The sequence below is a fragment of the Fusarium musae genome, chromosome 3 (genome assembly GCF_019915245.1).
Source record: "Fusarium musae strain F31 chromosome 3, whole genome shotgun sequence".
NCBI lineage: Eukaryota > Fungi > Ascomycota > Sordariomycetes > Hypocreales > Nectriaceae > Fusarium > Fusarium musae.
In genome coordinates this window covers 1,955,192-1,981,979 of record NC_058389.1, presented here as the reverse complement: position 1 = coordinate 1,981,979, position 26,788 = coordinate 1,955,192, and the positions used below count along the sequence as shown (strand labels likewise).

General features: G+C 49.0%; 8 protein-coding genes across 8 annotated transcripts; 3 read left to right on the top strand and 5 right to left on the bottom strand.

Annotated features, from left to right (window-relative positions):
• Nucleotides 1-1,804: 1,804 nt before the first annotated feature.
• Nucleotides 1,805-2,580, bottom strand: J7337_004078 (uncharacterized protein; the record flags this gene model as incomplete). Its single annotated transcript, XM_044821781.1, has 2 exons — nucleotides 1,805-2,058; nucleotides 2,187-2,580. 2 exons carry the CDS (start codon nucleotides 2,578-2,580, stop codon nucleotides 1,805-1,807), a joined length of 648 nt encoding a protein of 215 aa, XP_044683114.1.
• Nucleotides 2,581-4,676: 2,096 nt separating this feature from the next.
• Nucleotides 4,677-6,446, bottom strand: J7337_004077 (uncharacterized protein; the record flags this gene model as incomplete). Its single annotated transcript, XM_044821780.1, has 2 exons — nucleotides 4,677-6,228; nucleotides 6,280-6,446. The coding sequence occupies 2 exons, from the start codon at nucleotides 6,444-6,446 to the stop codon at nucleotides 4,677-4,679; spliced, it is 1,719 nt and encodes a 572-aa protein (XP_044683113.1).
• A 4,612-nt stretch (nucleotides 6,447-11,058) lies between these two features.
• J7337_004076 (uncharacterized protein) lies at nucleotides 11,059-12,069 on the bottom strand (the record flags this gene model as incomplete). Its single annotated transcript, XM_044821779.1, has 1 exon — nucleotides 11,059-12,069. The coding sequence occupies one exon, from the start codon at nucleotides 12,067-12,069 to the stop codon at nucleotides 11,059-11,061; it is 1,011 nt and encodes a 336-aa protein (XP_044683112.1).
• Nucleotides 12,070-14,235: 2,166 nt separating this feature from the next.
• Nucleotides 14,236-16,613, bottom strand: J7337_004075 (uncharacterized protein; the record flags this gene model as incomplete). The annotated part of the gene is made up of 2 exons (XM_044821778.1): nucleotides 14,236-16,538; nucleotides 16,604-16,613. The coding sequence occupies 2 exons, from the start codon at nucleotides 16,611-16,613 to the stop codon at nucleotides 14,236-14,238; spliced, it is 2,313 nt and encodes a 770-aa protein (XP_044683111.1).
• Nucleotides 16,614-17,283: 670 nt separating this feature from the next.
• Nucleotides 17,284-18,534, top strand: J7337_004074 (uncharacterized protein; the record flags this gene model as incomplete). Its single annotated transcript, XM_044821777.1, has 1 exon — nucleotides 17,284-18,534. One exon carries the CDS (start codon nucleotides 17,284-17,286, stop codon nucleotides 18,532-18,534), a length of 1,251 nt encoding a protein of 416 aa, XP_044683110.1.
• A 61-nt stretch (nucleotides 18,535-18,595) lies between these two features.
• J7337_004073 (uncharacterized protein) lies at nucleotides 18,596-19,343 on the bottom strand (the record flags this gene model as incomplete). Its single annotated transcript, XM_044821776.1, has 2 exons — nucleotides 18,596-19,045; nucleotides 19,095-19,343. 2 exons carry the CDS (start codon nucleotides 19,341-19,343, stop codon nucleotides 18,596-18,598), a joined length of 699 nt encoding a protein of 232 aa, XP_044683109.1.
• An 859-nt stretch (nucleotides 19,344-20,202) lies between these two features.
• On the top strand, nucleotides 20,203-21,514 carry J7337_004072 (uncharacterized protein; the record flags this gene model as incomplete). Its single annotated transcript, XM_044821775.1, has 2 exons — nucleotides 20,203-20,978; nucleotides 21,031-21,514. The coding sequence occupies 2 exons, from the start codon at nucleotides 20,203-20,205 to the stop codon at nucleotides 21,512-21,514; spliced, it is 1,260 nt and encodes a 419-aa protein (XP_044683108.1).
• A 731-nt stretch (nucleotides 21,515-22,245) lies between these two features.
• J7337_004071 (uncharacterized protein) lies at nucleotides 22,246-24,670 on the top strand (the record flags this gene model as incomplete). The annotated part of the gene is made up of 3 exons (XM_044821774.1): nucleotides 22,246-23,141; nucleotides 23,186-23,251; nucleotides 23,359-24,670. The coding sequence occupies 3 exons, from the start codon at nucleotides 22,246-22,248 to the stop codon at nucleotides 24,668-24,670; spliced, it is 2,274 nt and encodes a 757-aa protein (XP_044683107.1).
• Nucleotides 24,671-26,788: the final 2,118 nt, after the last annotated feature.

Here is a 26,788-nt window from a genome sequence, read left to right as displayed (position 1 = left end):
TAGTAATCAATGACTCAACAGACTGAAACATCAAACCTTAAGCTCTCTCATGAAGAGCTATCCACCTGCTGCAAATCATATCTCCCAATATCAAGTCGCTTCCAATTTCCGACATGTCAAAGAGAGACACACGGACGGTACGAGAGTACTCGGCGGGGACACAGCCTTGCCTGAATCATGGCCAATGCTGAGCCGTTACATGGCCCTAGTCATGTACACGAAGAAATGTGAGCAATGGGGGATTTTCTCGGCAGCGGCGTCGTTGCCAAATGCCCAGACAAAGACCAGCTCACTTTTTTCCTCGGCCGAGGAAAGAAATGGGCCATATCATGAACAACCCTGGGGTCCAGAGTCTATGTCTGGGTCTGGTGTCGCTGTGTACTGTACATCCGAGCGAGTGAGGATGAAGGCAGTGAGAGTTGAATGGATGAGCGAGCTTATCTCTGAAATGCAGAGGAGATAGAAATACATAATGGCAAAAGATAAGTTAAATCAAGAAAAGAGGAACCCCCAGCCTCCAGAGACATTTTTCTGCACAACCACAGATGCCAGCTTTGAACACCATCTCGAAGGGAAACCTTGAGCTTGAAAGGTATAGTGTACACAAAGCCACCGTGTAAATACAGTCAGAAGTCAAGTATTCCATACCAGCTGACCAAGGGCGTCCCTCTGAGCCCATTACCAAATGGAAAACCATCTATGAGCTTGTCTTGCCTCATTCTGCATGGTCCGGCAGTTGTTTTAACGTAATGGCTCGTCCGGGGTTGATTTACCGCCGCAGTCAAACAAGACGTTGTCATGCACCCTCTCACTGCGTATGTATGTTAGCGGCTAAAATAACCTTTTGTCTCGTAGGCAAAATTCCCGAGGTTCCTTGCTGTTTGGATTCGCTCGTTGTGATATGCCTCATCAGCTCCCAAAACACCGCAAATCTCCCCTATCTGCTCACTTTTGACACCACTGGCTCTATATCAGACCCGGTGCCGCCGCCGGCTACTGGGACGAATCCGAATTACCCCGATGCTCGGTTCACAGCATGTAAACTCGGTGAAGCGTTTGCCAAAATTAACCTGTCATCAGTCAGTTATCTCCAGCTGCCAAGTGATGATCTTCTCGTCCCTCTTTGATAGCAACGATTCCTAGAACAAGAAAGCATTAGTCATGTAATCCGCATTTTCATTCCGCCAAATCTTTACATTTTGGAGTGCCGTTGACATGGGCCCCGCATGTGATAGTTTCTTCCTAGATCTATCAGCTCAGAGTTCATAGTTGTCAACATAACTTCAGATTCCTTGGAACAAATACGCTTTCTATGATTGGTCCATAGAAAGCCCTCCCATCACGATCCGAAAATGTCCCTTGTCCTGTCCCTGATCTTGGCTCAACAGAGACTCGACCCCTGTGCCATGGGGGCTACAGGGGAACGTTGCCGGTCCCGGCTCATCGCTACGCACGGGCCAACTTATCGAGATCCATTAAACACTGCTTCTAGGGCGAGCGATATCTTGAGCAAGAGCGTCATTGTTGGGTCCGGAGCTTCTGTCATGGTAGCTGTGACTTTGTTGATGTGGTGAGATGCACGAACGGCTACACTATGTGACCCGCTATAACGACCGATAACGGTTCCAACCTCTCCGTACAGTCCGAAGCTCTGCTTCGACTTACAACCTCCGTTGATGTCATGTCGGAGATGTTGAGTCAAAGCTCAGCGTTAAATTGCCCTTGACGTTTTGCCACGTGAGTGTGGAGACGATTAGCGACAACGTTGTGGCCTCGTGAGTGTACTTGTAACTCGTTATGGCTTTCAGTCTCGTGTCCAAACCATGACCCTCTCTTCGTAGTTTTCAGTTGGTTCATCTGAACCACGAACTGGGAGCAGCATATTTAGCTCTTCTCGGACCTGGAAGCCATGCTTTTGGTAAAACGAGACCGCATTCATGGTAGCCTCGAGAATAACTGGTGCATTCTCCTTGGAGGCCACAGCCTGCACTCGACGAAGCAAAGTCGACGCAGCCCCTCGGCCATTGAACTTGGGATCTGTGCATAGATATGTCACATCTAGGAAATGTTAGTGCCGAGTGATACATGGCCAAGATAGCTTCGACCAAATTTCAATACCATAGGTATATAGCGGTCAAGGTTAGGTCGTCGATATCTGGGCCTCCACTCAGCAGCAAATAACTCACGGTAATAAGTCTTGTCACCCAGGACCTTGTCTCTCTTACTCTTAGTAAGATCCGCGTAGGGGCCAAGGTATTGACGGCGGCAGAAGTCTGGGAACTCATCATCATCGGCTTCCTCTTCTTCTTCCATTTCTCGCGACCGCTGTTGCCGCTGAACGTTCCACTTAGCGAAACTCGCTATTTTCCCGGTCTTTGGGTCGCGTGCAACGAGAACACCCTTGTCGACGCTTTGGACATGATCCATAGTATCTCTGAAAAGCCAGCCTCGGAAAAATTCCTTACTCTCAGGGTTGGGAAATTGTGCGTGCATCAACAGGTTGATGTCCATGGCGGCAAAGAAGGTGTCGGTGACACCAAGGGCCTCTCTCTCAGAAGGAACTAGAATATCGAATGACATCTTTGCTACGTGATGTGCCGTAAAGGTTTCTTAAAGAAAGCGGAAGTGAAGTATAGACAGTGGAAAGTTGTGAAGTCGGAATTGGCCAACCAGAAACCTCACGATATCGATATCGCGTTTGTGGCTAGGCCTGGGGCACGTGACAGTCTGGGTAAGTTTCTTAATCTTGGTATCCCAGAGCTCTTGAATCTATAGTTTTAGTTCTTCGAAGCATACTGAACAGTGTCTGTTGTATTCTGAGTGTTGGGTTTCTATCGCTATCGCTTGAATTCAGATGTGACACAATACCCAAGCCTCATCTGTTAGTAAGACCAGTTCTGTATAAGGCACTGCCCGCTCGATAGCCTTGATAGTATCATCATGGTTAGGTTACTGCTATCAAGGCCCTGTTCACGTATTTTGGGGCATAAAATAGTGTAAATGTGCCCCAAGTTGGCTTGTAAACTCTTGTCGTAGACAGTTCTTCCTACTAACAGTGGCCTATATGCACTATCTACCCATAGAACGAAAACAAAAAAGGGCAACGTCTTTGTAATACAATTTGAAATCTAGCCTTTCTTGAGATTCGGGGCGTCCCAACTCTTCTTATGTCTTTCAACTAAAGCTGTTTCTCAATGTTTTGGGCTGCACCTCATCGGTCGGTACGACGACGTGTTGAAATAACTGCTACGCAAAGTCGTCTATTTCGGTAGAACCAGTGCTTTATAATGCTTTATACGTTCCTTTCTAGCTTTAATGGTATTGAATAGAGTCTAACGCGATACCCCATTGATCTAAATACAGAGGCGGCACACAGCTTAGAGCCAGGGGTGACAGCTCGTTCACAAAGCCCGGGAATATCTTTCCAGTCCTTGCCTGTCCAGTTTCGTCTCCGTGACAACTGTTTTTCTTTGCGCTCTTATTTCAAGTAAACTGAACGGCTATTCATTGTTGTATAGACTTACCCGAGTTTGCCATCGCTAGAAGCTGATACCATCAGGTACAAAGCAAACATACCTGTAACGGTCTCAAAACATATAAAGCAAATCTTGGAAGGTTGTCAAAACATGGAAATCTTCTGAACTGTTCCTTATACCTCGTGAGCTAGGAAGAAAACCAATCACAAACTTGTGACGGGCAGGTCTTGGCCAGATACACATTGTTATAGGCATACAGTTGCTTCGGGCGGAAGTTGATTGAGACCATTGAATCGTTATTGATTCACAATACTTGCATCCTATGAGAATAAAACTTACTAGTCTCTGTAAAACTTTGATTGCACATGCCATAGTAGTATTGCCAGTCCTTAACATTGAGTATCAACCCAGCAAGCTTTCCGCCATGCACTTGAAGGATATGAATTTCCTAAATCATGTCACTTTGACTTAACCATAGTGAAAATAACACCACGAGATCTCGGGTGAGGGAATCGGTCAACAAGAACACAGGAGTCCAGTCCGGGCAGCAATCTCGACGTTTGGGGGATCGACGCACAAGATGATTGGACAATTATGCCATGACCTGAGCTAGGGGGCCTCGAATGACTTCATGTGGAAGGAGTAGTCAAATAGCCGGTTGACTATATTTCGAATCTCTCACATCAGAGGTGAAAAGACATGAGCTTTTGGTTCGTATAGGCCCAGTTCGAGTTATGTCCCTGACAGTTCGGCCTTCACGTAGCAACGAACACAAATGGTATATCTTATTGCAAATTCTCGTACCACTTTGTATGGTCTTCTAGATCCTATTTTATCCTGAGTTGGTACGGATTGTCATTCACAGTAATGCAGTCTAGACAGAGTTAACTTGCGTGAAGCACTTCAGACCTTCTAGTGCACCAGTTGCAGCGTCTTTTTTAACAGACATCTTGACATCACATCGCATCACACATACGGAACGAGTTCAAGATGTACGAGACAAAGGGGCCGCTATATGGCAACTATAGACCTAGTCTGGCGAAAAAATACAATCATGACTCCCCGAGTCTGCCAGGGATTAAAATTACTTAAAAGAATTTGTGCGGTTTGCTAGTGGTCCCTTATGATGAGCCGCGGTCGAGCATGCTAGCCCGCCGACAGCAGATATGATAAAATGAAACGCCGATGATGGCTGGGTATTTAGACAGGAGGGTTGAAAGAAGGAAGCTTGTTGGCACAAGCGGCGACGGCCTTGAGGGCCTTGGCGTTGGTGAGGGCAACAGCCTTGGCAGGCTGGGTGCGAGGAGTACCGTAAACGGGGAGGTCATCCTCAGCGGCAGGAGGAGTGTAGGCAACATCGTCGAGGCTGAGCTTCAAGCTGGGGACGGTGCTGATGTCAATCTTGGAGCCGTCGAGCTTGACAATCTCAACCTGGAGGCCGCTGGTAACGGCATCGGCAACCTTGGTAGGAGAGCAGGCAGCAAGAAGCTGAGGGGCATCGGCAGCTTGGTCAGCGGAGAAGGAACCGTGGATGATACCCTCAGCAGGCTGTCGCATAACGACGAGACCACCAACGAGCTTTCCGGAGACGTAGACGTTGACCTGAGCAGGTCGCTCAACCTCAGTGACATCGAGCTGGACATTGGCAAAGTAACGGGTGGTGTTGGCACCAGCACGCTCCTCAATCAGGCCACGCTCCTCAACATCACGACGGCGGGAAGAACCGCTGCCATAGAGACGGTTGATGGTGGTTCGGGCGGAGCTAGAGAGCTGGCTAGCAGACATGTGCCAGTACTCGAGTCCAGCGTAGGTGTAACCGAAACCCTTGATGCTCTTAACACTGTCAGAGGTGTGGAAGTTACCCCTGGATTTGTAGAAGGGGTTGAGAGGAGAGCTGGGAGTGATGCGGGTGCCTTGGGGAGTAGAGTAACGGGCACCACCAGAGTAAGAGCCGGTGAAAGTAGACTGGCTAGGGTGCATAGCCTGCCAGTAAGCCCAGAGACGGTCGACGTTGGCGTGGTGCAGCCAGAAGATGGGGTCAAAGCCAGAGAACTCGGTGGCGAGGAACTGGCCGGCGCAAGAAGCATCCCAGTGAATGGCGTTGTGAATCTGCTCGAGAGAAGCACCGTTGGCACCGGTGGAAGCGAACTGGTTGAAGGTGGTAGGTCGGGTCATGACATCGTAGACCCATTGCTTGTAAGGTCGCTGGCGGAGGAGCTTGTTGGCACTTGAAGGGAAGCTATCGGGAGCGGGGCAGTGGTAGATGCGAACGCGGTGCTCGTCGTCCCATGATCCGTACTTGTTGTTGAGGGCGTCCTTGGGAAAGTTGTAAGTGTAAAGGGGGTTCTTCATGTTGATGGTCTTTAGGCCGCTGCCGTTGGGAACCTTGACGGCGACATTCTGCTGGGTGAGGATAGCGGGAATGCCATCGATGGCCCAATCCCAGTATGCAGCACGCAGGTTGTTGGCTGCATCAACGTACTGCTTGCGGTACTTGGAGGGGTAGAGGTTGGCAAGGCGCTTGGCATGCTCGACGAGGATCTGCTCGTAGAGCAGAACGTAGGGACGGTGCCATGTCAGGAAGATGCTCTCACCGTGAGGGCAGTATCCGGGCCAGCCATTGCCGCTTCGACCACCACCACCGTTCCACTGAATGAAGGGCTTTCCGTGAATACCGCCAACCTGGAAGTAGGACTTCCAGTCAGTCTCCTTGGCATCGTACATGGAGCGGACGGCTCGCATGTAAAGGTCCCTAGTGTTGAGATTAGCATTGGCCGTGTTAGCAACCACACGGCAGGCTTACCAGGCGGGGCCGCCAGCTTTCTGCATGTCATTGATGTTCTTTCGAGCAGGAACAGCAGCTCCACCAGTGACGGGGACACCAGTAACGAAAATGTTTTGCTGCTGAGCCTCGACGGGGTTGACACCGCCGATGACCGCGAGAGCGGCGACTAGGAACTTGCCCAGCATGATGATTGTCCTGAAAAATAAAACGAATGTATTCGAACAGAAGTCGTGCGTCAATGTACGACTTTGCTTGCTCAAGAAAAAGGACAAAATCGGAGAGGGAAGTGGTTAAAAGAGTGTGGGAAAGCGTCCGAGATATAGTCAACCCTGAGCCATGGCCACGGCAACAAGACGGGGGGTGTGAAAGAGAGGGCTGATGGCTATGGCTATGGCAATGACAATGGCTCTGGGAATAGATCATGATCCCTTCTCCGCACCTGAACCTCCGTCCCAGCTGTCAATCATCGTCAAAGGGGTTCGTAACGCCCCTCATAGTGGCCCTAGACGACAAGGGGGAGGGGGTGCAAAGGTAGGGCAAAGATCGATATTCCATGGGATGTGTCCACTGACGAGGAGTTGAGAGTTGCAAGGAGAGGAGCACTGAGCAGTGAGCGATGAATGAGCTAGGAAGGTGTGGGTGAAATTGGGATATGACCCATGCACATGGACGAGCCAGGGTCATGGTCATGTATCCAATGTTGTTCATCTCTCATCTTTTCCGTGCTTACATAGTAAGGTAGTCTAGCTTGTTTGCTCGTAACGCCACATTGGATGGATCAACGTCTGTGTCCCTGGCGATTCCCTAGACCTGTCAAATTGCCTACGCGTCGATTATCCAGACATTAGTCGAGACATTATCAAGGAGAAAGAAAAAAGGCAATCCTTCAGTAAGATCCGGTGCTGATGGTAAGAAACTTTGTCTGTCCTCCAGTATGGCACGTCGTATTCGATGGTTGTGAAGAGGCCGACCAGTGGACAGCAGGGGGGGACAAGACCCCTGGCCAGCCCAGGCCAGCCCAGGCGAGCGGTACAATTGACCACAGCCCTGCTTCTGGGCTCTTCCAGCGGCTGGGGAAGCTGGAAGTTGGAGTTGCTTGTGCCTGGTGAGTAGGCCAGGCTAAGGCAAAGGTGGTAGTGGGCCTGTCGCTCAGCGGCACGACACGACACGACACGATACCCAGAGGACAAAGGGATTGTTGTGGTTAGGGGCTACTTTGCTCGGACACCTTGTATAGGTGAAATGCCGAGGTACCGAATGTAAATTGCAATCTCAGACAAGATGTAGCGTAGCGCCGAATTGGGCTCCCCTGGCGCGCTTAGAGCCTGTACCTGAAATTCTAACATGGCTTGCATGCCTAAAAATTGGTCCCGGCTGCGGATGAATTCTGTGAGGATTGGATGTGAAGAATCACGAGCGAATGTGAATTATTTCCTGAAAGAGCTGAGCTCAACGGCGACAGTCCTTGACGCCCAGCTCAATGAGGCCACAATAATAGCCACAACTACCACATACATGCAAACAACCACGGGTGACTCCAGGCCTATCGCTAAACTGTCGACAACGTAGCATCCAGGGACTCGAAATTAAATTGATGCCAAGAGTGTGGCCGCCCCTACCTAGCAAAGTCTACTCCTCTCTGGCAGCCCAGGCCCAGGCTAGGTACAGGCCGGCACCCGGCACCACGAGCACACCCTGGGCCAGGTCATGACATGATGCTCGGAAGATACTAAAAAAGGATCACCAGCGCGATGCGCTCTAACATAACAGCCTATCGCAGGTGCAGCTGAAGTTGTGTTTGGGATTGATGATTGGCACAAGGGGCATCAGCCGCTTTCCGGGAACAACTCACAATGCGTCAAAACTACGTCAGGCACTATTGATTATTATTCCGAACAATTATTAATATCCATGGCATAATGATCAACGTTGGTGTTGAGGGAAAACAGATCCTCCTCGATCCTCTCTGGTCTGGCTGCCAGGCAGGGATTGTGGTCCTGTATAGAGAGGCAAACCTGGACGCCCCGGATCTAGACGGAGATGCCGATTCGATCGGTACAGAGACGAGCGTGTAGCAAAGCAGTAGGAAATAATCGGCTCAGTTATACGAGGCTCTCATCTGTGGTGCGTATACGGTATGGTTAGGTAAACCTGATACATGATAAACTGGTGTGCATGTCCAAGAGGGAAACAAACGGAGAAATTGTCTCTCTGGTCAGATCAGATCAGAACCAGAATCAGATGCAATCGCAAAAGGCCCTCTTGCTTCTTCAGGTCAGCTCAGTTCAGGTCAGCTCGTTTGTCTGTTTGTCTGTTTGTCGAGCTACTAACATAGGTAGGTACCTGTTCATAGACAGACTTGTTGGACGTTGATGAAAAAGCCCTTTTGGCCTTTTTTTAGCATCATGACGGGTTAATTACGGTCTCGGTCCTCGTGGTTCGTCCTCACCGTTTAGGCTAGACCCAATGTCCCTCAAGCGGCTTCTGCTAAGATGCGAGCCTTGGGCAATCCACCCAGTCATGAAACAGCCACCCGCTCGATTCGTGCATAATGGCCTGCCCCTAGACTTGCAATAGTCTAGACGGCTGAAGTTAGTTGCTAGTCTTTTGCACTGGCCAAGGGGCGGAGGCGGCAGCCTTTTTGTTCCCTCAGCAAGCTCACGCTCACCAGAGCCATGGGCCGTTGTCGGAAAAAGCCATGTCTCAGTAAGGGGCAATTTGCACAAAGGGAGAATTGAATTCATTAAATCCCCCTCCCTCCAGCTTCTAGTTCGTCTCTAGCTTCGTAGTGCCTCTGCGCGTGATTCCGCTCCTCTTGGGTCCGTTTCAATTAGAAGTTTAGAACTATTGATTACCATGCTAGCCATGGTATGGTACTCCGTACTGTGGGTAGAATTGGAATTGCATCCCTCCTAGGTAGTCATAGCTATTCGTTTGGCAATGTTGTTTCCCCATACTTGAGTAACAGTTCTGCCGTAAGCCTCCATGCATGGATCTTCTCCTCAACCACTTATATCCTGACAAGCCCACGTCGGCAAACAACATGCATTCAGCTGCAGCCAATCCCGTATTTCTATGTGTTTGTAAGCGTCCGCCTCATGTAACTCGATGCATTCATGATTGGGACTATATCCTGCTGTTAAGCTTGAAAACCTCGTGTTAACCTACACACCGCCGATGAGGTATGGCCCGCCTGCATGAAGGCTTCGATCCATCAAGTTGCCGATACGAGCCTTACAGGCTCCAACCAAGCAGAGCTGTAGGATGCCCAACTCGATATCCAAAAATGGCATCTCGAGATGCTGATGCCAAGTTGGGCTGATCAGATCAGAGTTTGAACCGTTTACTAGGCGCTTGCCTCGTGCCTCCCCGCGTCCCAACGGACGACTTCGGCGCCGGTACCGTTGTCAGATAATCAGATTTAAGGGATTGTGTTTTGTGGCCATAACCTCAGTGGCTCGATGGCAGATGATGAGGCTATTGAAGCGTCTATAAATCACTTGACACTGGCAGGAGGCTCTTGGAAGTGACCATGGACAGTTGCATGCTGGGTAGAAGCCTGTATTCGACACGGGATAGAGATGGAGCTGAAAGTTATTTTTTAGCTTATTCTCACAAAATTTACCGGCCCAACCTCCAGAGTCTATATCTCGCGGGTGACCCCGTAATACTACATACATGTAAGGTAGATAGAAGGTAGGCATAGGCTAGCCATGCATCACAGTCGCATCCTCTTATAAGATCCAATCTAAATGATGTGATGAATGAGGGGAACCCATGCAAGTCTCGATTGAATCTGAGATGGATGTGCCAACTTGCCCAGGAAGAACAAGACCAATGCTTACGGCTGATTTATGTACATTACTATTTTCAATCAGTGTATGGATGGATGCCATTACCAACAAATTCAATAATTCATCACTAGTCTCTTGACAGACTTGGCAAAAGATCAGCTTGTTATACGACAAGGTTGTTGTGCTCAACTCTTGCTTACAGCGTCTGCTCTTGCTCTTGATGAATCGAGATCCTCTCCTCGTTTCCGCTGTAGCTGACAGAAAACTCTGCTGCTCCGATTTATTTGCTGATCGCCTCAACGATCCGGTTACATGTCGACGGTGTTTCGCCATGATAGCTTAACCCAGCACTGTCGATTTCCAATCTGGGACTGAAACACGATGTGATCGTCATGCCACTTGCCAAAAGGAGTCTCTCTGGGTTCCAGTAGATCGCCTTGGCAATTAAGGGTTGATCCTTGTAAGATACCGAGATATGTTACACTGAACCAAAAGAAAGAAAAACACCATCGAAGAACTCACAAACTACGGAGGATAAATCCAAGACAGTCTTGCGCGTCAGCCATGCTCACAGACACAATAAAATGTCGCTTGTCCACAAAATGTCTCATTGAATAGGGCAAACATGTACGTACATACAGATACATAAAGTAAAGTATCGCTTTTTATGGCGCAACGCTAAAAGCAGTCATTGCACAACGCCACGCCTTGTGAACCACCCATCGCATCAATACGATGCTGACCACGCCTCCTCCAGCTTCCAGCTCATGCAGGTCCCGGGATATACACTCTGAACTCTGTGTGAAGGCATCATAAGATCCTCTTGCTGCTTACTCTGATCCACTTATGGAAGGAATACGACAGATAATACACTTTGTATCGTGCTATCAAAGCTCCCTCGTCCATGCCAAGCTGTGAGATGTCCTCCACTTCTTCTGCTTTGGTGTGATACTCGTGGCCGGTCCTTCATGACCGACGTCTCAGACTTAGAGTACACTCGGACTTAGAGTGATCTCTCCAGCATCACAAGGTCCCGGAAACCTTCCCTCCATCGCTTCGTTTGCTCTGTGTCTGGCCTCGGCAGTGGACTTCGTGCAAAGCCTCCGTAACCCATCCAAGCCTGTAGTCCAGCCTTGACACCGACCACACCGCCCTGGATCGCCGTCCAGTCGCCCTGTGAGACCACTTCCTGCATCTTTTGTGCTTCGGAAACATTACCTTGCAGATAGAGGTCCATGGCCTTGATGCATGCTCTCGGGGCAATGTTGGCCAAGCCTGCCAGGATGCCGTGACCACCTCCGGCCAGAGAAGGGATCAGAAAGTCGGCGGAACCTGCGAGGACAAGGAACACGGGCGCCTTCGAGTTGTGTTTTGAAAGCTTACGGGTCGCTGCGGCTACCCTGTTCAGTTTCCCTGTGTTGCCGCATGTCAACTTCACGCCTACAATATTTGGATGTCGTGCAAGAGTGATGATCATGTCGGACGACAAATCCATGCCCCCCACGGCACCAGGAAAGTTGTAGATTATGATGGGAATAGGGGATTTGTCTGCGACTCTTGTGAAATACTCCAGGATGGTTTCCGAGGCCGGGGCAAATAACGTGGCATAGTAGGACGGGGCTAGGACGAGCGCATAGTCACCGCCAGCCTCCCAAGCCTCATAGCAGTATTGTACAGTCTCGCGCGTGCTCTGGCTTCCACATCCCACGATCAAGGGCACATGCGAGAAGCCGCCGTCATTGAGGGCGGCTCTTGTAGTGGCGGTGACCAGCTGTCGCTCTGAGTGGGAGAGATGAACGGCCTCTCCGTTGGAACCCTGCGTCGCAAGGCCTGTTACACCAGCTTGGGCGAGTCGCACAGCATGAGCGGCAATTGCAGCGGTGTCGACGTCTTCTGTATCTGCATCGAAGAAGCACATGGTTGGAACATAGACGCCGGGTGTTAGAGGACGTCTTATATGCTGCACGTCATCCAGGCGATCGTCTGCAGAAGCGCTTGATGAAGAACCAGACATGAAGTTGTGATTTCCATTCCTTGAGTGCCATTGGCTGTGGCTGTATAGCTGGGAGCTGAAGGACCCTGCCGGTGAGGGAGCGTCACTATGAGGAGGCATGATATAGCTTGATAGTATTTGGAATGTCTCAAGATTGGTTGGGTTCAATGGGAAAGGTATTCAACGGATTTAGTAGTGTAATGGGCGATAGTGTAAGCACTTGTTTAGATATGAAGTCGGAGGAGACTTGGCTTTTATATCATCTCCTAGGTAGATAGATATTCTTCGACACTCACCTATATATGGCGGCTCAAAGGGCTCTCCAGCTACGAACCTGCAACTTGATCACTCATAACTTCTCGTTACTTCACGGCGGGGCCATAAACAAGTCAAATGATACAAATCATCAATTCCGAGGGGACGATTGAACCGGTCAGAGAAACGGGCAGGTCAAAGATTGGTAGACTCAAATAAATACTCCGCTTGTATGCATCTTACTATGAGGGGAAGTGCTCACGGGAGTCGCTTCTTGGGGTTATTCCTGCAGAAAATCCGGGGTCGACGAGACTACGATTCAAGGTCTAAGAGTCGCTTGACGAGTCTGGAGCGTGGGGGTTTATTTGAGCCTTTTGAGGCCAGTCAACGTTCCATTGGAGCCATTGGCACGGCTTCTGGGGTGTACAGTACAGTACAGTCGCGGAAAAGTTTAAGGAGATGAAAGGATCATGGCATGGTGACTGCGCCTCGACAGCGTATCATTCAAGAGGAAGAGTCCGGCGAATCTAACTGAAATAAGCCGGCTTTAACATGACAGTTTCAAAGTCCGAGCCATTAGCCGCGAACAAGAAAACGTTTCTCCTTGTATGATTTTATGCTTGATGAACAACAAACACTCGAACGATTTCAACTACCTATCTAGTGCGTCTTTGACGGACCAGCGGATGTCCTGCCACCTTAGAAGTCATCACGATGCTAAATAGCTACTCACCAGTAACAATTGCTTGTGTAACCATCCCAAGCATCGTGGCATGTCTTTCCATAACCCACGTTGATCCAAATGGGTGTCATTCTTTAGTCAACTTAAGTTCAGCTGTCAGCTTGATGACCCGTAATGTGTCAGGTGTTCGACAGAACAAGTTTATCCAACCTAGGCTCTTCGCAAAGAGTTCACAATTGCGTCACAACCAACACATTCAGCCATTGCAACCCAACCGTAGTCCTCCTGAAGGAATGAGGTTAGCAAAGCAACATATGCATAAAAACGCCAACCTACTACGGGATGCCAGTGTCTAGGTCGGTGTTAAGAGAGCATCCATTGCTTACCCTGCAGTGACATATTAAGTCGTATTGTCTAGAGGCTAGAATGAAGCCAGAATGTCGTTAGAAAAGTATACTGGATAAAGAGTTTTGACATCGTAACACTGGCCGTTGCAACGTAAGTAGCGGGGGTGTAGTTAATAAAAATTAACTTTGCTGTTGTTGACTTAGCTGAATGTTACGAAAATTGCAGGGTAATATCCTTCAAAAAAGACAATATGATGAGCTTCAACGCCTCGTTATTCATAATCAGACTATATAGCTCTCCCAATAGACACCACAAATGCTCGCATGTTTTCATGCAACTAGCCTAAGACTGCCGACAGGGGGGCAGGCCACACTTTCTTATGCCCCTGATTTCTTGACGTTGCATTATGCTCACTACACAATGCGGAAACTCAACGATGACCGCAGAAAGGCACATTGTTACGGGTATTCTGAATGCGTCTGCTGGTTAGGAAATTTAGAGAGGATCATACTTCCTACTCCATCACTTCGTAGCGGCCGATATACACAGCTAAATTCTGTTATGCACTACGCCGCCGGGATACCTCGACCACGCACATCATCATCGCTTACAGCTTCTCCTCGAAGTGCGTATAATACGTGCAAGTGGGGGAGGCTATGCTAATGTCGAGGCACATTGGGGGTTGGAAGATGGCATGTTCTTGACGTCTTGCCTGGTAGGCAGCATATGGTGTCATCTAAGTTGATTCTATCAATAAGACCTGCCTTGGTTCAAGCGATATGAGGTAACCCTGACCAAAATCGTTCCTTCGTAAACATGTCCGAAGCATCTGCAATAACGCCAAAAAAACCACAGCATCATGCTCGCCAGTACGCCATATAAGTGAGAAATAAGTGAATATTTTATACAATAACCAAGTCGTCATCGTCGTCGTCGAGCAAGATCTGCCGGTCGAAGAGCTCGTCACCTAGACTCTCCCTGCCGGCTTCACGGATGCCCTTATCTGTCACAAAGCGGGTCTTTTTCCGCACTGGAGGTTGTTCATCTTTGCGTAGCTTTTCCCCTTCCTTCATCTTGGAAAGTTTATCCTTTAAATTGCTCCCCCAGCCGAAGGCCGTTGGGCCGTTACTTATGGCTGAACCAGCTTGCGAGCTGGCTTGAGAGCTGTCTGGGCGTTTCCGTTTTACAGGGCTCAGATGAATGTCAGAATCCTTCCCCAGCAGGCCCAATGACTTTGCGTCTGGCCTGTAAGCTTCCTCTGACGCTTGTGCAACACTCGAGGGTTGGGTGGAGGTGCCTGCAGCAGGCAGTGCCGCTCGCGAACCAGCTTGTCGCATATATTCTCTTCCAGCTGCGCTGCCAACCTGACCGAGTTTCTTCATCATCTCGCGTTCTTTCTCTTTTGCCTCCAGATCCCTTTTCAGGAATTCTGCTCTCTCTTTTCGATCATTCGGTGTTCTGTCCTTCCCATCAATCAACTCTGCTGCGCTCATGGAACGTGAAGCGAACCAATGCGTCTTTGTTTCCCAGTCGTATTTCTTGGATGCCTCCTTTTTCTTCTCGGCGCCCCAGCCAATAAGTTCTCTGGAGTTATTCTTCCTGGCGCCGAAACTGCTTCCATTTACTTCCATTCGTGTTGAACGCTGTTTGCGAAGGGCTTCATTGGAGTGGAATTCGCAGTGATGAGTACGCTTCTTATTGATCCAAACGCCACATAAATCTCCATCCTTCTTGACTGATTGACAACCTCCGAGATCACGCGATGTACCAACCTCAATAATCGAGTCATCATCTGAATTGATGACAAGACTGAACTTGCCAGTATCATGTCTTCCGGGTGGGGGTGGCATAATAGTAGGGTTGAGTATCGCAATGACAGTCCCTTCTGTGAGCTTCCAGTATTTTGTAAATCCAGAGTTGAAGAGAAAAAGATCCAGTTCCCACTCTAGATCGACTAGGGTCATGACCATGTACTTCCCCCTGTCCTCCGTCTTTCCGTTCTTTTGTGTTGGCTTATGTGCGCGAGGCTCTGATTTCTTTGCCAAGATACCGAACACCACGATATCTTGCTCAACATCTGGCAAAGCAAAGTCTGGTGCTTTAACGACTTTCAGTATATCCTTAATTGTGTATACTTGCTTGCCGGAAACATGTCGAGCAAGGACGCCATGTGGTAAAATTCTCTTGGACAAGTGGAAGCTCGAGTATGGCTCAAAACCAGCCGCTTGCTCTTCAGAAACTTCACCAGGGGGTGTCTTTTTCTTCCGAACCAAAGCTGTAGAATTTGGCACCGGAGCTTTCTTTTCGGGAGCCTGAACGTTAGGCACAGTGTAACTTCGCTGCAAGCCAACAGGTTTTGTTGCCCCTATGATCTCCTCCCTTGAGAAGGACGGAGCCTGCAATGGCTCATCTGGTATCTCAATAGCCTTCTTCTTATACTGCTCCATCTCATCCTGGCTGATACTGAATGCATTCGATCTTAGCTTTTGAATGTCCTTTTGTCGCTGAGCCCGGGCAGCCTCATCTGTCCTCGCGGAAACAAGCCGTTCATTGAAACTCATTGGACGTGACTCTGATGAGAAAGAAGAATTGCCGCTCCCTGTAGTTTTCGACCTTGATCTTCGCAAATAGCCCGTTTGTCCAATTTCAGTCGATGTTTGCGAATCCCGGTAGCTGGGCGCACGCTTTAAGGAGATATCACGAGCTTTCAGGCCCTTATCAATACCCAGCAACACTCGACTTGGCGATGTTTGCACCGATGGCTCTTGAACCCTTCTGACAGGTGACGCAGGCACTTCCACATGGTTTTGTTGTCGAGCTAGTGGTTCCCTAGTTGGAGTGGTTGCGCGCTTCGATCGACTTGGAACTTGTGCTGATATCACGAGCTCCGAGGTCGTGGCATGTAATTGCTCAACACTTTCTTCCGACTTTTTCGACTTCGCAGCCTGTAGCTTTTTCAACTTGAGCCGCGCCTGGATCTCTTGAAGCTTCAGCTGCAGGGTTTCCTCGTCCTCATCGTCCTCGTCGTTCTCAATCTCGGCCATAAGATTCATCGAGGGTAAGTTGCGAGCTCTTTTCGACGGTGAAGGCGAAGGCGATGTCATCATCTGTCGGTATCGCTCTCGTCCACGCGGCGTACTGAGCAGAGCTTCATGCGGAGATCTTGGGGGCCATTGGGCTTCGGTTCGTTGTTTTGCTGGAGAAGCTGTGGCATGGAGGGTCAGTGGATTGTCACATGAAAGAATATTTCAGCAATTATTGTGGTCTCACCTGGAGCCATGACGATACCTGGGACAGGAAGTAAAATTCAAGTGGGTGGCCCAGAAACCAGTCCCGTCGGTATGCAGCCACTTAGAAGGGTTTGGATGTAAGTATTCGTCCTATAGCAAAGAGCATATTCCCAATCGATTAGGGCGGTAGATATAGCCTTGGGAGGGCAGCAGCCATTCAGCTGGATCGGTCGAGAGTCGCTGGTGAGGGTAAGATGCTGAAGATACGAATTTTTGGTTGTTGATGCAGGGAATGCTTGTTTCAGCGAGCAGTTGAAGAAGACATCCACGCCCAATGCGTCAACCAATACTGACTGGGTGGGCGCAAAGCTCTTTGCTCTTTGCGCTGGCTAGGTTGGTCTTGGCGCCGGCCACTATACGTACCTAGATATCCACTAACCTAAATACGGTTAGATAATTTAAGTCTCTCTCATTTGTAGCCCCTGCAACCGTCGCGTACAAACGCGTCTCGGCGTGTTTAATTTACCATCTCATTGAATCGACTGTAGCACGGGCATCGTTTCCATTTATTCTTCTACCAGACCATATAACTGAGTTGTCTTTGGATAATATTAGCACATCTGTCTTGGTACAATTTTCCCCTTGGATTCTACTCACGAGTACGGAGTAGCTTTGCGCATATTCATATTTCTTCTTAATTATCCTCCATACAATCTTGCAATGGCAAGGACAAGATCAACCAAAGCTGCTGCAGCTGATACGAAAACTTCAGAACCTAAATCTACTTCATCCAAGTTCAGTCTATCGTCTCGGGCAGAGAACCCCTCGAAAATATTCATACTCCCCGCAAAAGCGACCCCCGAAGCGCGCATTGTCACTCTTCCCAATCCTAGACATGGCCGACCAGCAAGATACCTCGTGTGTCCAGAGACAGGCATATACGAATTTACCAAAGTTGCGATACCAAACACGACTCCTCGAAGTTGGCTGATCGAGACTTCCTCAGACTCTTCTACGGATAGCTTCAGGAAGATTGGAGTGTCCATGGGCCAGGATCTCTTTCTAGCGACTTCAATCGACCCCCTATTTCTGGTTCTCCCAGCGTTGACGGAAACCCAGTCCAAGAGCTCGGGAGGAAAGCGGCTGTTCCTTTCCAGTGACGACTACTTCGACAAGCTACCCCAGGAGTCATCACATCTATCTGAAATCGTGCGATGCGACAAGACACGGAAACTCATCGAGAACCGAATGGCCGAGGTTTGCGATACTGTTGAAGCAGGAGACGAGAACATGTTCCGAATAAATGAGGGCAAACTCGTCAAGGTCGTCCTAGAGAAGGCAAAGAGAATGCGCGAGGGCGGCCTAGCTCCAAGCATGGAGGAGAAGTTCGTGAAGAAGGCTCTGGAAGCACCTATACTCGTACAGAAGCGAGAAACAACAGAGATTACAACAGGGACAGAATCGCAGACATCTAATCCCGATTCCGCCGATTCCCAATCGACTACTACAACGACAGAGACAGAAGTATCTGAAACCTCTACCGCAGCAACCTCTTTTACAGCAGAGACAACCACCGAAAATATTGTCAGTGCTATTAAGGCATCTCCTGAGATAATAAATCTTCAGAGATTACGGATTGCTTTTAATTTTATCTGCTCAGGCTACATTGCCACATCTCTCACAGCTCAGCTGGAGGACACACTGAAAAGGGAGACTCTTGTGGACTTCGCGCCTCTGGACGAGTATCTGGCTAAGCTTAGCAAATTGCGCGCCGAAGCCATGGCTGCTCACTCTATCGACTACTCTCGCAAGCGTGGTCTGGATGAGGATGAGGATGAGGCTTTTGTCAAGAAAAGAAAGATGGAGGAGGAAAAGAAAAAGAAATCGCTTGAGAGCAGGGGAGTTCGGGATCTCAAGAAAGTCAACACCAAGGGCATGAAAAAGATGAGTGACTTTTTCAAGAAAAAGTAATAATAATAATCTCTATTGGGTATATGTCATTAATACGTGAGATGTTCGAACCTGTTCTGGCTCATCTAGTCCCCCTCCCTCGGCGCGCACCAAATCCTCGACCAATGTTTGAGGTACCGCGAGTACTCGGTATGCTAGACGTAGTGCTTTCGGATGTATAGCTAGTGCTAACACTTCTCGTGGTGGCGGCTCGGCCTCGTGCTCTCGTGGTACTCCTAAGCCCTCGAGTTCCTCTGGTCCCTCGTGCGGGTGCAGTCGCGGCCAGTCTTCGTCTCTCTTCCTCTTCTTCCCGGCGCTGTCGCAACTCCTCGCGCCTTTGTTCCTCTTCGGCTGCTCTTCGTTCAGCAGCCTGCTGTTTCTGAATGGCTTCAGCCTCTTGTTCAGCAATATCCTCTGTTGCGCCTTTCCATGCAGGGTTTAAAATTAGTCGCTGGTTATGCTCGGTTTGAGATAGTATCCGTGTCCAGGTGTTAAGAAGAACAGAAGCATTATTTACTGTGCTTAATACAGTCTGTAGGTGGTTAGTATATACACATTTGATGATGCAATGGGAAACATACGCTCATATTACCCCCTGCACGTTCAAGTGTTGAGATGACACCCTCAATGGACTCGTTTATGCTCCGGACACCTTCAAGCTCTTTGCGCAATGCAGCCTCATGATCGATGGGCTCTGGGCGCTCTTGTGTCGGCGTTTTAGGGGTTTTCGGAGTCCTAGGAGTTCTGGGTCGAGAGGTCGGTGGGCCATCATCATTTCCGGGAGACTCCCAGATATTGGATTCTATATATTCGGTTGTATCGTCAGCCATTATGGCAGACAGCTATGACTTCCAATCCAGTAGAAGCGGGCCCAGCTTGTTGAGAATAGTATGAGTGGCCGACTATGTTGGAAGCGCCAGTCTATGGTCGCAGTGAGGTCGTGTGTTTCGAGACGTCCACGTTTCAAATATCATGTACCAGACGTTGTGGCGTACCTACCTATGCAGGGTCAATACAGAGTAGGCGCTTGCTGAATTGATTGTCATGGGTTGCTGTGGAATGGCAGCTTTTGTTTAATTCATGAGGGGCACCGCTATTGTTCCCACCATTGATTTGAGCTCACAGCCCATGGCTGCATATTGATTGGCTGTAATATGTCGCGTAACAGACGCGTCAGGAGGGGTTGCTGACACGACGGACGCGGTTAGGTTGCAAGTGGACCTATATTTTAGTGGGTAAAACCTGGTCGCACAACCAGAATAGGGAGGCTGGGAGGCTGGTGCACACTCCAGGGTAGTTTTGTCCCAGCCACTTCTCTCATCTTGATTCATCTTCCTATTCAAATGTAAACACCTTACCCTACAAACTCTCATCTCTAAATCTGCCATTATCATCAATTAGCAAGCGACCTCCATCATTGAGCTCTTCTTTTGCTATCCTCAAAGACTATATACCTCCTTTCAAGACGACGACTATATTTTCCAAGTCAACTGCGTTGTTTATCACGTCAGTCAACGAGGCCAATTCGAATCAATCCTATCAGGTAGACCTGGCAGCCATCGAGACCAAGTTTCTAGTATCGAGTTAAGACTATCCTTTGAGGGATAAGCTTGATATTCCAGCAGCAGCCCTCAACTATTTTAATTAATACTTAGCACTGACTGCCACTGCCTCTCATTGCCTATCAAGATGGCCGACCATCACGGCTCTACTACTCCTCCACCGCCCACCCGCATCCGCACTCCGCCAACTCCTCGTCTCGGATACCAGGACAACTGGGAGCCTTTTACTCCTCGCAAATCCGCACGAATTTCATCACGACGAACAAGATCACCATCGCCCGGCGCATCACATCGTCAAATTCAATCACCCCATACTGCCAAAAAATCAAGCAAGCATTTGAGCGCTGCCATCGCTTCTCCTTTGCCGCATAAGAAGCGCATGCCTGCTAGTGATTTCGTTCGCCGCGCAACAGAAAATATGCAGGCGGAAGCTTCTCGTGATGGTGCGAGCCGTCGCACTCATGAGCGATCTACCTCTTCCGTTGCTGGGGCCGCTGGCATGCTCCCTACACCATCAAAGACTCCTCAAAAACCACCCACAGAAAAGAAAACCGCACACATCAAATCAGTCGCCCGCAACCTTTTCAGTTCTGATGCCGATGAAGCGACTTTGACTCCCAGGAAACGAGCTCCTAAGAAATACACCGGCATCTCGATGGAGAGCTTTTCCGTGGAAGAGGTTGAGGAGCCTATTGAGATCTTCACTGATACCCGGGATCGAGTACCTGTTCGCGATGAGAGCCAAGAGAACCCTTTCCTTACATCGGAAAACCCATTCTTCAGCGATGCACCGCGACCCGAGACTACTAAACGCCACGACAAGCGTAAGGTCAAGGTTCCTGGAGAAGGCATCAAGACTGTCGATGATCTTGCTGATCGCAAGGATGGCATGGTGTACACATTGTAAGTTTTGTTTGGTTCAATTATTTAAATATGCAAATGCTAATTCCAACAGCCGTGGAAAGAGGTTCTTCCGCAAGTGGTCGGAGCAAGAGATGGATGATTGGGATGAGCGTCAAGCCGCAGAAGAGGATCCTGAGGCTCATCTCAACCGCCCATTGACTCGAAGTTCTATCAAACCTCGTCTTTTGTTCCACAACGATAGGACGGATGAGCAGATTGAGGAAGAGGAGGCTGTGACTGACGTCGAGGAGAACGACGAGGAGCTACATGCCCCAGAAACTCCATCTGCGTCTAAGCCAGAACGCGCTCGCACTCCTGAAGCACCCAGGTTTGCTCCCGCTTCACCGCCGTCTACTCGACGAGTCACTCGATCCGCCAACAAATTGCCTGACGAAGGTACTCCTGTCAAGCCACCTGGAAAGCGAAGCCCGTTCGATTCTTGGCGACGAACCAAGGAAGGTGTCGTTAAATCACCATCGCGCAAACGCTCCGCAGAGAGCGCCGACACTAGGGAGTCGAAGCGTACCCGCGTCTAAGGAAATCTCTCACTGTGCATTTGCTTTCTACTATGGTGTCACGGCTCAGTCAAGTGGCTGCCCCACGAACTTCAGTAATTCTGCATACGGTTTAATCCTATTTATTGCCTTTCAAATGAAGGAATTTCGGACCGGTTTTGGCGTTGGACGGTATTGGCGCGTTAAAAGGATTAATAGGCCGACAGGGTCGATGGCATGTATTGCATTGAGAGACAGCGTTTATTGTTGATACCTGCCCTCGAAAGAGGAAGAGAGGAGGGAAGGCCAAGTCTGTTTCGGTTTATTATATCTGATAAGGTTCGGCACGGCTGGTCTGTTCGTTACGCGTCTGTTCGTTACGGGTTTCCCTCTGGAAGTATTCGGTTCTGTGAGCCCCGGTTTTTAGGTAGAATTTTTTTTTCATGATGTAGTCGACTGAAGGAAAAGACAAGTTCATGACAATTACATGAGTCCCCCCCTGACACCTGTGCCTGTGAACATTAAGCCCAATTGAAAGTCATTCTGTGACGTACTGACGTGATTAGCGCTCTCCCCGACTCTGCATACCCGCCCCACGTGCCCCTCATTGCGATTTCACACTGACATTGATTTCATCAAATACTCTACGTCTCACGGGCATTGCAATTTAGTGAGTCCCTTCTCTCTCTTCTCTGCGTATCCTTTAGAGAAGGGAAATACTGACCACTCAGCTAGATTGTAAGGACCCTGTGACACCGTCTCTATACGTCGAGATGCATATCCTCGTCACGAATGACGATGGGCCGCCATCACCACACTCCTCTCCCTACGTTCACTGTCTCATTCAACAGCTCCAACAAGCCGGCCACACCGTCTCAGTCTGCTTGCCTCATACCCAGAGATCATGGATCGGCAAGGCACATATGATTGGGCAGACTCTCAAGCCTCTGTACTACCGCCCTTCAAAAGTTATCCACGGTGAGGACTCTCCGGGCACTACCCATCATCGACCCTCCCCCTCAGGAGATGTCGAGGAATGGATTTTGATTGATGGAACGCCGGCTTCCTGCGTTCAGATTGGTCTTCATCATTTTTTCCAAGACCGAGGCCCTATCGACCTTGTTGTTAGTGGGCCTAACTACGGCAGAAACACCACAGCAGTCTTTGCCCTTAGCTCGGGGACGCTGGGTGCTGCTCTAGAGGCCGCTGTCTGCCAGAAGAAATCCATTGCTCTGAGCTTCGCCTTCTTCACTCGAAACCATGATCCAGTTATCATCGAGGCAGCTTGCCGGCGCAGCGTTAAGGTCATCGAAACACTTTACAATCAGTGGCCTACAGATGGCAGTGCAGACCTCTACAGCGTTAATGTGCCCTTGGTAGAGGGGCTGGAGAACAACAAAGCTATATGGACCAACGTTTTGCAGAACTACTGGAGAGAAGGCGGCTGCTTCCAGGAGATCGAAGGTGAGGCAGGAGACGAGAACGAAGAAGAGGAGAGGATACGTGAGGGTGTCGGGGGTGAGGTTGATGATGCGGCCCGGCCTAGCTCACGAAAAGGGCACACACATAAGCACTTCAAGTGGGCGCCAAAGTTCACTGATGTTTACAAGAGTGTGGAAGAGTCGAGCCCTGGCAACGACGGATGGACTGTAAAGGAGGGATTGACAAGGTATGTTGTTTGCAACGATAAGATTCCATCACTGACTATTTTAGCATCACACCTCTCAAGGCAAACTTCATGCATGGTCCTGGAGAATGGAACCAGCAGGAACTCAAACTGTAAGTGTCCTCGATTGAATGATATGTGGTGGGCAGAACTAGGAGAGAAGCACAATGCCTGTATTCTACCAAGACCACCAATAGACATATTCTTACTGTTGATAAAGGGACTCAGGTTCAGAGGCAAACCAAATCAAGCCAGAGGTGGCATTGAGGCAAAAGAGCCTCGCAATCCAAGCTGTCATCTCCTACGAAGACTCTTACGTACAACCACTCATTCTCTCCGCCCTCAACTCACTGTTCCCTGAAGGCATATTCAATGTGATCACTGAAGTACCGGAGTCTGAGGAGCCAGCTCTTGCGAAAATCGTCCCCTCAGAAGGAAATATTTTACAGATAGTGGCGTACGAGGCCATCGACTTTGAGTATGCCGCTAGCCATGAGCGTACGACTCTTGTCAATAGCTATATGATCCGAAAGGCTCTGATCCGAAAACACTTTCTGTCCACTACCGTCGATCACTGGGTCGCAAAGCACCCCGAGTCTGCCTTGGGATCTCACGTCAAGCGCAGTGAAGCATTCGAAGTCGACTTCGCCGAGTTTCTAGACGATGCTCTCGTGGAAGCCTTTGATCTCCGAGAGAGTATGGAACGCAACGAACAACAGCCCAATCCTAAGGATAAGGAGTGGTGGATCTTGAAGCCAGGAATGAGTGATCGAGGCCAAGGTATCCGGCTCTTCAGCTCCATGGATGAGCTTCAGAACATCTTTGACATCTGGGAGGAGGACCAGCCTGACACAGATGACGAAGAGGAGGATGTTGCTGGGCAGGATGATGGCGACAACATTATGACCTCGCATCTGCGACACTTTGTTGCGCAGCCGTATATTCACCCGCCCCTTCTTGTCGACGACGAGAAGCGCAAGTTCCACATTCGCACCTACGTGATGTGCACAGGAAGCCTCGATGTCTGGGTCTACAAACACATGCTGGCACTCTTTGCTGGAAAGCCCTATGCTGCGCCGGCAGATGCACCGGAGGATATCGAGTCTTTCCTTACAAATACATGTCTTCAAGATTCACCGAACGAAAACACTGTGCGCCGTTTCTGGGACTTGCCCCTGTCAGGCGATATGCGCGATGATATTTTCCACCAGATTTGCGAGGTAACTGGAGAGATCTTCGAGGCTGCAGCAAAGGCTATGCCTATCCACTTCCAGGCGCTGCCCAATGCCTTCGAAGTGTATGGCCTAGATTTTCTTGTGGATGCCCAAGGAACTGCTTGGCTGCTTGAGATTAATGCTTTCCCCGACTTTAAGCAGACTGGGGGCGACTTGAAGGAGATTGTGTCTGGGTTCTGGAAGGGCGTGCTGAGACATGGAGTTGCACCCTTCTTTGGAGTTGAGAATTCGATCAAGGACCAAGAGGGTGCCGAGGACATGGTCCCTGTCCGTAAGGTGGATTTGGGACGACGATAAGGCGTACGCACGGTCGATGGAGATAGAGTTACGAAAAGTGCGGCAGATTTAGTCGTCAACACCTGCTACTCAGGGAGTTCAAAAGTTCTTTGTTTTGCATCCACACCTTGCACTTGCTGCACTTATTGTACCATCAGGTTACTCCAGGGAAATTCAAGTAGAACTGGTATGAATCGACTGGCCCTAAACATGGTCTAGATGTGCGTAGCATAGCCCACCGCAATGGTTGATCAGCATCTTGACATTGGGGACTACTCAATGTCGGAACTCTATGATTCCGATATTGCACAATCCGTAAAATGCAAGGGCCAGATAGCAAATGTGCAATTTCTCACCGTAACTCAATGATGGTTAAAAGTCTATCATAGAGGAAAGTGTCGTTCAAAGAGGAGAAACAGACTCGATTGATTGGTGTTTGGGAATACACAGCCACGATGAGGTGGAGTTGAAAGCAGGATTCCCCCAAGAGCCATTTTTCTGTTAGCATGCGTCTCTTTGTAAATCTTTAATTCAAGAGACTCAAAATTGTGGAAATTCTTCAATAAGGAAGCTGAATTCTGCTGTGCCGTAGCGAAGCATGGGACTTTTAGTTGACAAGGAGGCTATGCTATGATAATAGTGAAGGATCTGATGATGCAACTGAAAAAGGTTTCTCCCACGAAGTGAAACCCGATGCTATGTTCCGGATCGCATGGGTTTTGTAATTGTGAGTTTCACTGCAGGGAGTATCATGTAAGATAGGTACGTTAGGGTTTCTTTGTTATTTGCTCGGGCGCAAATCTACTTACGTGAGATTGAATCGCGAGATATGACAAACAAGGACCGTCGTACTCCGTGCAACCGCTGCGAACCGGATCTTGCCAGGGCCTTGGCAAGACATGTACGGTCATATTCTGATAGTGCCATATTGCATACAATTGATCATTGGGTGCAAACTGGCGATTAGTCTTATCAGGCCATTTCATGGTCTCCCGGATTTTAGACTTTCTACGTACATTGCTTGCGCCAGGCTCGGGACGTGACAACTTATGACAGTGTTCCTCACCCTCCTATTCATATGAAGTCGGCCTCGTAGCTAACGAGGCTTATGAGACACTCTCAAGGCATTGTCGAGGCTTTCCTGTCTGCCGTCTTCTCCTATAGTTCCAGAATGGCTAGTAAATCCTGGGTTAGACTGGTCAAGTCGGGCTTATTTCTGCCGCGTTTACTTTAAAGACGAATACGTGCGAGTGAAACCGACATGGAAATTAATTAGTTCGTCCTGTATGCTCATAAAACATTACTTCGCAGATCCCAGAATCCAATATCCTGGTGCAGGAGGCGAAATACATCTATATCGTGACCACCAAATAAACATATTGAAACATGTTTTGCTTGTCTCTCTACTCTGTAACATAGCAGTCAAATGAAAAGTTTTGATTTCCCATGACAAGCTGAACTGTATTATAAATTACATGATTCCATGAATCGTAGTGACGCACCCGAACCTTGAAACCGACCACGAGTTCTCGTTGAATGTGGCTTAGATAAAGCTAAATCTTGGGCCCAGTTTGCAGTCTAGTCGAATAACTTCTGCGATTTACAAACAGACTCTGTAATACAATTGGCTCAGGAAACCAAATCACATGTGATGCAACAAGCACTGCCTCCTGGGTCATACGTGATAGTAGCTGGAAGGTAGTTATTGGGGTTGAGCCGCCTCTTGGCTCACCAGGCATAGATGCTTTGCACAATACTATTCGGTCAACTTTTAGTACCCAGTAAGGTAACGAAGCTATAGGCACTACCCAGTGGCTCACCGGCCGAATCATTTGACCAAGAGTTCACAGTAAAGGCGAATACCAGGCCGAAAGTAAGAAGGCAAGGAAGATACCGGCAGACCACACGATACTTTTGTACATGCCTCGCGTGTCCACAAACAGTGGCTCTAATTGGAATTAGCCGATAGAGGCTGAGTAATGCCACCAAACGTAATGAGAGCGATTCATGATATGGTTACGACCATATTTCACCTGTTGACTAACACTTGAACCAAGCCCAGGATTTTTAAACTCGGTTCAGCTTGGCTCGGCTTGGCTCGGCTTGGATAGACGACTTTAAGACAAGACCCTTGCTGCA